Source organism: Trachinotus anak, unplaced genomic scaffold, assembly GCF_046630095.1.
Source record: "Trachinotus anak isolate AG129_WGS33_773 ecotype Australia unplaced genomic scaffold, CSIRO_AGI_Tana_v1 ptg000001l, whole genome shotgun sequence".
NCBI classification, from domain to species: domain Eukaryota; kingdom Metazoa; phylum Chordata; class Actinopteri; order Carangiformes; family Carangidae; genus Trachinotus; species Trachinotus anak.
This window is the reverse complement of record NW_027273852.1, coordinates 3,958,743-3,969,668: the sequence shown is the minus strand read 5'-3', so window position 1 is coordinate 3,969,668 and position 10,926 is coordinate 3,958,743. Positions and strand designations below refer to the sequence as shown.

General features: G+C 38.0%; 1 protein-coding gene across 5 annotated transcripts; it reads right to left on the bottom strand.

Annotated features, from left to right (window-relative positions):
* Positions 1 to 1,168: 1,168 nt before the first annotated feature.
* Positions 1,169 to 10,558, bottom strand: pnkd (PNKD metallo-beta-lactamase domain containing). 5 transcript variants are annotated; one of them, XR_011693704.1, is made up of 10 exons: positions 10,363 to 10,556; positions 9,683 to 9,798; positions 9,282 to 9,394; positions 8,403 to 8,461; positions 7,992 to 8,084; positions 6,675 to 6,838; positions 5,414 to 5,500; positions 4,222 to 4,337; positions 2,564 to 2,835; positions 1,169 to 1,242 (listed from the first exon to the last, which is right to left on the bottom strand). XR_011693704.1 is itself a non-coding variant. In XM_071498662.1 (9 exons), the coding sequence occupies exons 1-9, from the start codon at positions 10,518 to 10,520 to the stop codon at positions 2,662 to 2,664; spliced, it is 1,080 nt and encodes a 359-aa protein (XP_071354763.1). In that variant the 5' UTR covers positions 10,521 to 10,556; the 3' UTR covers positions 1,169 to 2,661. The 5 variants fall into 5 exon arrangements, 2 of the variants coding, with proteins under 2 accessions (XP_071354763.1, XP_071354968.1); XR_011693717.1 differs by having other exon boundaries at positions 1,169 to 1,238; XR_011693711.1 differs by having other exon boundaries at positions 1,169 to 1,217.
* Between the last annotated feature and the right edge of the window lie 368 nt (positions 10,559 to 10,926).

The window sequence follows — 10,926 nt, the reverse complement described above, 5'->3', positions numbered from 1 at the left end:
AAAGTGGACAATGTGATATATTTTAAAATACTGATATTTAATCAACAAATAACACATAAAAAACATAAATGCATTAAAAATGTATTAATAATTCTGTTTCAAATTCAAGACCTCAACAAAAACACAAAACAACCCCTTGAGTGAGTGAAACTGTCACTTGTAGTTATGAGTTATCTTGTCAGGTGATATTTTCTCTATGCTACTTTATTTTCAAAAAAGCTTCTGTAATATGGCTTTTTCACAGCAGACATTTTGACTGCCCTAAACCAAAGCAGAACAATTAATGGAATTCAGCCTTCATTGACTTTATTTGGACTTTTACCACAGTGACTACTGAAAATGTTTTGCCTGAAAAAATCCTAAATGAATAGTGACACACCAACTGACCTAGAAGACATAGTAACTTGTACTTCCATCATACATTGCTTTATGCATGCAGTTCTTATTATTTTTTAAGTTTACAGTTATACATTGTATTTGTGTTACTCAAGGCAGCAGCCTCTGGCTGTGATTTGTTTATAATAATGTTTTGTTTGTGTTGTGAGTTTCAGGAGAAAGCCTGTGTCTGACTACATTCACAGATTTACACTTTCCCAGGGAATTATAATGTTGAAATCAAACAGTATTATCCTTCTTTTCCCTTGATCTCTTATTAAGTCCAATGAATTACTGATTCTACTTTCATCAGTGCTCCTCTGATTCATACAGAGAACTTGGAATCTGAGGACACAATACCTTGTAATCCTACAGCTTGTTAGTCTGTTGTAGTACACTGTTTTATCGACAGCAAGTGCAGCTCACTTTTTTTCTGACATGAAGTATATTTTAAATGTGCTTTAAGTAGGTTATGCTCTTTGAGTTGAAGGAAGTTTTAACAGAGGGAAAAATAACTCAGCTGTCAATTTTTAACATTCATAAAGACTACAAGTAACATATATACAGCTCTAATAGAGAAGTTTACTTTCATATTTCCTCATTAAAACATAACCTGAGGTAAAACAGTCTCCCATGTGGTGGTGTTCCTAACTCAAACATATGCAAATAATGTGCGAATATGCATCAAACAAACAGAATAACATTTTAGTCAACAATCACCAGGGGACAAGGTGCTTCAGTACAAGCTCTTTTGCAGGAACAGCGAAGGAATCCGAAGCACTTTCATATCTCCTTTCATAAGATGTCATGGTTTATTCCTTTGCATTCTTTGCATTCTCCACCTAAACAGAGGCTGCATTAGACTTCCTTCATAAAAAAGACACACAAAAAACAGCACAAGACATGGTTTGTTACAATGAAATCGTTCTTCCTCTGTATTGTCACAGTATATAATAAACCCTTCAATATATTAAAAAATATGTATCTTGACTTTCAGATTGATTATAAAAACATTCCTTCATTTGAGTGTCAGTCAATGTCAAATTGTATTCTCACATTTGAAAGAAAATGAAAAACCTTGCAATTCCACAAAAAACATAAATATTACACATTTTAAACATCAGTTCAAACGTACTGCAAAACATAGTGTCTACAGACAGCTTGATTCAGTTCGTCTTCATTATAACTATTCACAGTCATGACTAATTTATTTAAAGCTTAATAAAGAAAACATCTATTCAACAGCAACTGAGTCATATTTCATATATTACAATGCAGTATCTGTTGAGTCTTTCACATATGTAGTGCTGTTACAAACACTTAAAAAATACAGTTCTAAATGTCAAACACTTCAGCAAGTCATTTTCTGAGAGGCACAAAAAATGTGTTCACTAGAAAACTTCACCTTTGGCCCACTAGCAGATAAATTCTCATTGTTTCATGACTGAATTATGAACTAAAACTTGTAGAGAAAAAACAGGGTTAGTAGCCAAATAACATGCACCATAAAGAACTAATGCTTGTTACACCTTTTTTAAAGTCAAAACACAATTGGCTCTTGGATTCAGCAAACACATTCATAGAAAAGGCTAGTGTACACAAAGTACCAACAGCAAAAAGTATTTGTGTGATCAGTTAAATTAAGGGTACCATCATTAATATTATATTATATTATATACAATTGGTATAACAATTCAAAAACAGTCACAATCAAAATTCTCAAGTCCAAGTCTCATTTTCCATGGAGAAAGTAATTACTCTTCAGCAGCATGTAAATGTGAAACCAGTGAGCTAAATACATTTTCAGGACAATTGCTTACTCATCCTAAAAATAAACCAAGCTGTGGAGTCAATAATACAGTACCTAACATGGTGATTAACCCATGTAATGTGCAGACCTGTTCTAACCCTGTGTTTCACACATCAAATGAGAAATCTGATTATACATATTTGTAAAAATAGGATGGTACTCATGCAAATCTACATTATTTTTATGCCTCTGCTCTGACTATAAACAAAAAATTAACACAATATACAGCATGTGGAGGGGTAATAGAATTATTAGTACTTGGATTATGTAATAATGAAGTTGTGAATTTGTTCCTGGTGGTCACTGAAACAGGTTGACAGAGGTGTGACTTAATGCCCATTTACACGTACAAAACCGGTCAGGCTTTTTATACAGTACCTCAGAGCTCAGCAGCAGATTGCTGATTTCGTACCGCTGTCCAGTCCAGGTGAGCTCACTGCTCCGTTCCCTGCTGTTTATCAGACTTGTCACTAGTACTATCTCCTGTTGTAGAGGTCTTTGCGTTTTCGCAGCTCCTCCAGCACCCGTGCCCTGAACTGCGTCCAGTCTTCATCCTGAAACTGCTGGAGGCCTAGGGCCAGATGGAGTTCAGCAGAGTGGCTGCGCAGGAAAGGATTGTACTGCTTCTCTTCTCCAATAGTGGAGGGACTCTGAAAATGAAGTGCATGTCAAATCACAGCCCTCTTCAGAATCTCTCTAGTGGTCACAGTGATTCATGTGCCATTCAATCATTTGTAGAACAGCATTATGGGTAACAAGGGATTCCTGCCAACTTAACCCAGCACGGCTTTGCCTTTCTGCATCTCTCTCCCAGTTCAACTTCTGCAACACTTCTCCTTGTCAACAATAAATCACCTCTTACTTTCCATGTCGTGCAGTTAGCAGGGCATAATCTACAGTGTTTGTTAATCCAGATGATACCTGGTTTACAGAAATTAAAGGCAACTAAAACAATAAATTCAAGTGTTAATGGGATTTTTCCCTCCCAAACTGCAAATTCAGTTATGTAGGTAATAAATACCCAGCAATAGCAGTAGCACTTTAAAAGTACTACCCAAGACTGAGATACTAAAGCAAGCCATATAGACCATTATAGTGGCTAGTCTGCTGTCATTTGAATTTATCAAATTTCATAGTAATAATCAGGATGATGGGCCTTTTCCCAGCAGACACACGTCACGATAGGAAAAGCACAGGTGTAAATTATAACATTAATAATGGCTGGATTCCATTTAGCTGCTTCAGTGTCTGGTTCCTGGTACTATTCATGCTGACTCACTGTCTCACTGTTATGGAATAGTGGGACACTAGAACACAGTCATTGTTCATGTTATAAGTAACGCCTGTGTTTTCTCACAATGACAAGTCAGATTTTTTTTTCAGTTCTCCGGTGACATTAACATAACATCAGCCAGTAATATCTGGGATGATATGTGTTTGTGTATATATTGTATATGTTTGTGTATTTATTCAAACCCCCCATTTTGGGATTTTAAAATAATACCTAGTGTGGTAGTACAAAAAGAGAGGTATTGTTTGTATGCATGTTTTTTTCTTTACTGATCTGCTCATCATGTGCTTGCTGAAAAAAACCAAAAGATCAAAATGTGTCCAAAACTAATTCTAAAGAATAACATTAATCACGATTCATGTTCCAGTCATGCACGTAATGCAGGGAAAAGTAGACAGTCAATCATTTAATAAGTTTTAGGTTTGGAAGCAGGCAAAATTCACTGAGGTGCATACTTGTGAGACTGCCATGCTGTATTGATGGCAGATAAAAACTCCATCTAAATTCTAGATGGGTACTTCACTCAACGGTGAACCTTTGCTCTGCTGCAGACGCTATCATAGATGAGACTCAAATGCGAGAGCCTGAAAGAGGAGGAAGTGAGAAAAGAGCAAGCACTCTGGGCACTGACAACATGAACACTGTACACAGGTGATAAGCCCTCCTTCCCAGGTGCTAGACAACATGAATCCTTTCTGGGACGGTGTGCTTGAGAGGCATAACAATGGCAATATATCATTCTCACCGTGCACAGCTTCTGGCCTCGCTGCTGCAGCACCCACTGATATTTGTTTTCCCTGGCAACGTTGCGTGGCTCAACCTCAGCAGCAAACAGCAGGTTGTCCTCTGCATACTCATGACCTGAGGGATAGCCAAACAATCATGGAAAAAAAAAAAAATCATGCCCACACGCATATCCATACTGAAAGGCTTAAACTCCATAGAAGTCTCTGTGTGATCCTTTCAAGACTTTGGACTGTAAACAAGTGCATTGGTGCTACAGCATCAGGGTTTTTAATGACTAAATAAAATTAATTAAAAAAAATTCAACAGATCAATGAAGATTAAAAATAATCTTCTCTTTCAGCCGTACAACCAACCTTTATTTATAAATAACAGTCACTGTTAGTGTCTGTGGAATTTTTTAAAATCTGTACCAGCTGAATATGTTTTCTTTATGCTATGTTTTTGTGTGTGTTTTGTGGGTTTTTTTCCGTCGTGGTCTTTATCTAATAATATCTGAAATATGCAAATTCTATTCATTCCATGTCTCAGGAGGTTGTTTAAAATGTCTTTGGGGAAGATAAAGAAATAGACATTAAAATCCCGTAAACACCGGCCTTGCATTAATACACTCCTAATCACTTGGCAACTCAATACCCTCACCTTGGCTCCTCATCCTTTCTTGCACTCTGACTCTGATCCTGTCCATCACTGGTCTCTTCCACTTCTTGTGGTTGTACACTATTTTCAGACCCAAATTTGCTGCATCTTGTCAGTAGCATTAATTATTACTTTTCAACGGCCTGTAATGATCAGGTGATGTCTGCAGTTTCACCCGTCCTCATGATTCTCCTCCCGGTGAACTCGCCTTACAATAATCGCTGACTGGAATGCATCTTTAACTTAGGAAACTTTTTCAGAAATTGGACATTCTTCTTCAGCTGTTCTGGCAGCGCCTGTCTCAGTGCACTGTGCTCATTACAATACAGTGCCACCGCATCGGCATAATGCTACAACTGCAGTTACAAACAACAGAAATCCACAGAGTGAAATGCTTGTTAGAAAGAGTTTGTCTAAAGCTGAAGGCGGCACAAAGTCTCTATACAGGAAAAACCATAAGTATGTATAGAAATCAAGCCACAACAGTTTCAAAACACCACCACATCACACAAACACTGACACCGAGTCTCTGACGAGTGACAAAAATTTCCTACCAGGCCACAATAGAGTATCATCATTTAAGGAGTTGACTGTGTCCAGAGATGACAGCATTGTTGTTGCACTGCCTTCAAACATCCTCCCTGAAAACAACAAAAGAACAGGTTTTACTGGTTAATTGATTCTGAGTTCAGAACAGGGTATCAGCAAATCTTACCAGGTGTATCTGCATTCAGCAGGCCAAACTTCACACTTTTGATGATATCTTTATTGCTACTTGGGATTGAATGTACAACTTAAAATAAGGTTTTGAGTTTTAAATGGGCAAACAAACAACAAATTCTTGAGTGATCAGAGGTCATTCAGCTTATCAATCTGCAACGTAAATAGGAATTAAAAAAAAAAAAAACAGGCAATTAAAAAAAGGCAAAAACGTTAATTTTATTTCGAAATGGACATTAAACTGGTTGTATGCTTCTACACTAACTAACTCTATTCTGCAGTGCACCAAACAGCACAAAACATGTTGGCATTGCGTACTGAACAAACAAGCTTCAATGATTTTAAGAATTAAGATTTTTAATTTTGATAAATTTGTATTTTTATGATTTCTTGAAAAAAAAAAAAAAGAAGAAGGTATGTCTTGCATATAGTAGTAGTGTCCACTATAGATGACAGTGACTTGCATTTGTTGATTAACCTATATCTTGAACTTGAGTGCATGTGGAGGGGCCAGGTGGTCTGTGTGTGTGTGAGTAAAGTAAAAATACTAAAGGGTCAAACTTAGGCAGATGAGCCAGAGACATGAATTCAAAATGCGTTGCCTCCACAAACCAGACGAGAGCTGGTTTCAGGCTGAGGTAACCAATCACATAACTGCACAGAAATGATTCTTTTATATAAAGAGAATTGTAAAGATAAAAGAAGGTCATCAACATTTGTGTTTCCAGCCACCCAATTTTCTTGTGACCCAATGATGCCAGTTGCAATAGACATCATTAAACACTACTATCCATTTTATGCCAGTTAATTAAATACTGAAATCAGTGTGGATGTTTGCATGAGGACAAGTTAATGCATCTTTAAGTTAATGCATTGCACACTGTATTTAGAACCAGCTCATTACCTCCTTAGTCATTCAATGGCCCATTAGGGAGTACAAGGACCTGCGTTATGTGGCGAATGATTCCAGGTTAAACAAACACATCACAGAGGTCAATGTTACTCTGTATTTTCTGTGTACCTCCTTTATTTTCTGTAAACTGTGAACTAGGACACAGCGTCATTTCTATGAATCCCGTTCTCTGTGTGACTCACCACATCCTGAGAGGAAAACCAGGTCACCAGAGAAGAGGCTGGAGGGAGCGCCGACCGCTTGGCCATCCAGGAGGTAGATCATGTGGCCCACCGTGTGTCCGGGAGTGAAGAGGGCCTTGAAATGCATTCGGCCAACTGTTACAGTGTCCTTATGTGAGAGAGGGCTGGGAACACAGGAAAATTACACAGCACTGTTGTCAACACAGCACCACTGTTTGGCTATAGCCTGCTGCCATTTTCAGCCTCTATGCACTGATTTAAGAGGGAATATCTCATGATCTGGTCATTTCAGATCAGTGATAGAGATAAAGAAATGAACTGAAAGAAATTGTGTGATGTGATAAAAAAAAAAAAAAAATGAAGCAACAGTGAAAAGCTGTTCTGGTCATTTTTACAGAGTCACTGACAATAACATAGACTATCTCATACAAGCCATCCTGACATGGTTCTAATATCTGTGTAGACTTAGGCTCTTCGGCTGGGGAATGTGGGTCACGTCCAGCCTTCATGTCAACTGGAGGCACTGCACAGATTCTTTCTGAGGAGTTTAAATAAAAACTGCGCACATTTCGATTCAGTTATTCAGACGAGAAGAAATAAGTACTCTAAGGTACAGAGCTTTTGATTTAATGTCTTACACAGAGATGAAACAGTTACCAGTTCCATGCTAAATCACTGTTAAAAGGCCAGACATTTAATATTATCATTTAAATTTTAAATATCACTACAACGGTGGTCGATTACCATGGTTAATTGCTCTAGTTAATTTAACTCACATTAGATTCTGTACGGCATCAGCCAGCAATGGTCTCCCAGACCCATGCGCCTCAAGCAACGTGGGCTTGTTATGTGTCAGTCAAAACATGGTGAAAGGCAGTAACTGTGCTCCTCTGGAGATTTTTTACCCCTTTTACAGCAAAACTGACGTGTATAAGGGGTTTTATAAACGCTGGTAAACCTACTAAAAAAGGTGATCAATTCCTTTTACACTGCCAGACGAGTTTGCCTTCCTGTTCGGAGAGGACACATACAACTGCACACAGACGCAGGGCAGAAACAGAAACAGCAGAAACAGCAAACAGCGTTGGAGCCTCCGTGAAAGAAGCTTCAATCAGTGATTGTGTGTTTCTGAAACGTATTTGAGGGCTACGGTTCATGCCTTCATCCCCAAAGGCAGTGCAGCTGCAGTGTCTGTAGTTTAACAGCATTGTGCTGGTCAGGTCACAGGTGTGTCTGCAGTGTGTGTAGACACATTACAGCTCATAAATACAATAAGACAACTGCACAATACGACAGACTCTGCAAACAAGAACTTACTGTGTGAGGCCAGGAATGTTATCAGCTGCATTTCCATACACTCGGCATGAGCTGTGAAGCCTTTTCAACCCTTTGTTTCCCCCACTGTGATCCCTGTGAATGGAACAAAAAGCAGAGGCTTAAAAGTTCTGAAATACGAGAGAAGGTCTGACATTTAAATGTCATTTTCAAATGTATTCACATTACTGTCTGTTTTTCCCTTAGATTAAATTTTAAATGTGTTAAAATTTGTGCTAAGTGTGCATAAGATCGCCATGTTTACCCTTCACACACTATACAGTTTTTGCAATGTGTCATAGTTTGTATATTTAGCCCCATCTCTAATCCCCCATCTAATGTTTTTATACATACAAACCTAAAAACAAACCACAAATTAAAATAATACATGTGTATAAAAACTATAAAACTCACCAATGCTTGTGTGTACAGAGAATTGCTTCTAACATCACTCCCTCTTCCTCAAGGACTGCCTGAAAAGTTACAAGTGCTTTTATAACCATCGATCACCATGTTAAATCAACACTTCATCAGCAGTTTATTCAAAAGCCCACTGAGCTCCAAAAACTTCAGTTTGCTGACACAATATGGCATGCACTTTCAAAGATAACTTCAGCTACTGGCAATCAATAGCTGTAGCTGTAGTAAAAGACAGATGATTTTAAGGTAACAAAAAAATAAGGTGCATAGAAAGTGATGCTGAGAAATCAGAGGAGTCATTTCATGGTAACTGACTAAGTCAGAGAAAGGCATAATTATCACAGAGCCACTTTGAGTTTGTGGACTCCATTAAAGTGATTTGTGTTCGAGAATCATGCCACTAGAACTACCATCACAAAAATATTCACAATTTTGATTGATTGTTGATAGCTACTAGTTATTCCCATTTTACCTATGTACAGTGTGGTGAGTCCTCTTCAGGCTTAGCCAACGTAGCTGTTAGAGCTTCCACAAGATCATGCTATATCTCATCTTTTATTGCCCCATATAATCCTGATATTGATTTTAGCTTTTATTTGGTCTCTTTCAGGTAACATTCAGTACCAGCTCTTGATAGTATTTCAGAGATGTGGAACACCTACAAAAGTGGCAAAGCAACCATTTTTTACATCTAAATGGTGTTACAATGAGATCCGGAAAATACTGGACATGCTGCAACTCAAGCCATTTCCCTTTTTAACATAAAGGCTAATTGCAGAAGAAAATGTGAGTTGTTTTCTGCATATTCATGCCAATCTTGAAGCCCCTTATAAACAACATTAGACACAAACAACTGACAGCAGAGGCATTCACCTGAACTGTTTGAGGGTCAGCAGGGTCTACAACAACTGCAACACTGGAGGCTGTGTCAATTACAAGATAGCTGTAGTTGTCGGACAGTACCGAGATGGGAATTATTTTTATATCTGTGGGCAGACAAAGAAATGACAAATAACATATGGAGTACAGTACTGATAGAAGTAGATGTGCAGCATTAAAAGGCATACATGTATAATGTATAAATGTGTCCAGGTGTACTATTCATTGTACATCTTGGTAAAATGGTAGAGCCTTTGCATTGATGTTATGGACAATCGTCTAGCCTGGACATGATATGACACCATATGATGATGGTATTTTGACACAAACAACAAAAGTAAAGATGCCAACACTGTATTAACAGAGTGAATAGTAAAATCCATGCTGTTACATACCATTAAACTCCATGGGGTGGGATGTGGAATGCCCAGCAGGGTAATGCTCCCTGGCTTTTCTCATTTGCCTCTTGTAAAACATGTAGCCAAGTCTGGTCCTGGTGTAGAGTGTGTACCTAGGAAACAGTTCAAAAGGCTAGTCAACACTGTGTCTGCTAGCAGGAGTTGACAGTGCTAACCACAGTATGCAGTTACCATGGTTTAAAAGGGAGGGGTCACGCCTACTCAAGTATCTATAAAAGTTGAGGGGGCCAAACACTAACAGGATACATTTTGTAAAACTGCACGACAAAATCAGATCACATGGAACCATTTTTTCCCATTCGGCAAAAATTCCAACAAAGCAGCAGTAAATATGTTATGTACAGTTCAAACAACTACAATAAGTTGGATAGCATGCTAGAATAAACACCGTCTCCTGAAAGAAACCGCTGCTTGTGGCTCATATGTATGCCGAATTAAACACTAATGACTCTCTGTTTAGAAAATACCTTAGACTATAAAGTTATGGTAGTTATTTTGTCGACTTGCAGCGCAACTTTAAATCGGAGCATATTTGAATACAGTTTGGTGGGACGGCCCTGCCTGATGAGAATGGCTAGATGTTACTAAGCTACGCTAACGGGAATCACCTCGACAACAAAATGTTATTTTACCAAGGACGGTCCTGTCATACTTACGCGATCCGGAACAACGGCTTCTCCGTGCGGGCCATTATCTTGCTCAATATTTTTCTCCAAAACACTTGTCCTATGCGTCTGTAGCGAACACACAAACAGAAGAAACAGAAGAAGGATGCAGCAGCAATCAGCGTTACCGACCAGTCGGGAAGCGCCATAGTGTCTCAGCGTAACGTAATGACGTAACAAGTGACCACCACCCCGGAAGCGAGGACATAAAAACTTATTTTAGCGTTAGTTGGAAAACATTTTAATTTTTTTCTGTTAATTACATCTGATGCCACCGTGGCTCGAGTAATGTTCAATGTGTGAAAAATCTTAACATTAACAACTTAACATTGTTTTTTTTTTCTTTTCCAGAAATTTAACATTAACTTGTCTATGACCGTATCTATGATTTATTAACTTCATTTTACATTAGAGTCAATATTTTTAAGATAAAACGTATTCCCATTCAAATTCATTTTAATGGCAGAAAAAAAACTCTCTCAAAGTTTTAAGGATTTAGCCCGGCATTTGCTAATTCATCTTTGTGACATGTATTAATTGTACATTTATTAATTA

Coding starts and splice junctions, on each gene's coding strand:
- pnkd (XM_071498662.1), bottom strand. CDS start 10,520: ATGGCGCTTCCCGACTGGTCGGTAACGCTGATTGCTGCTGCATCCTTC. Junction 9,799..10,362: donor AAGCCGTTGTTCCGGATCGC/GTAAGTATGACA, acceptor ACTGTTTCCTAG/GTACACACTCTACACCAGGA. Junction 6,839..7,991: donor AACATTCCTGGCCTCACACA/GTAAGTTCTTGT, acceptor CTGTGTTCCCAG/CCCTCTCTCACATAAGGACA.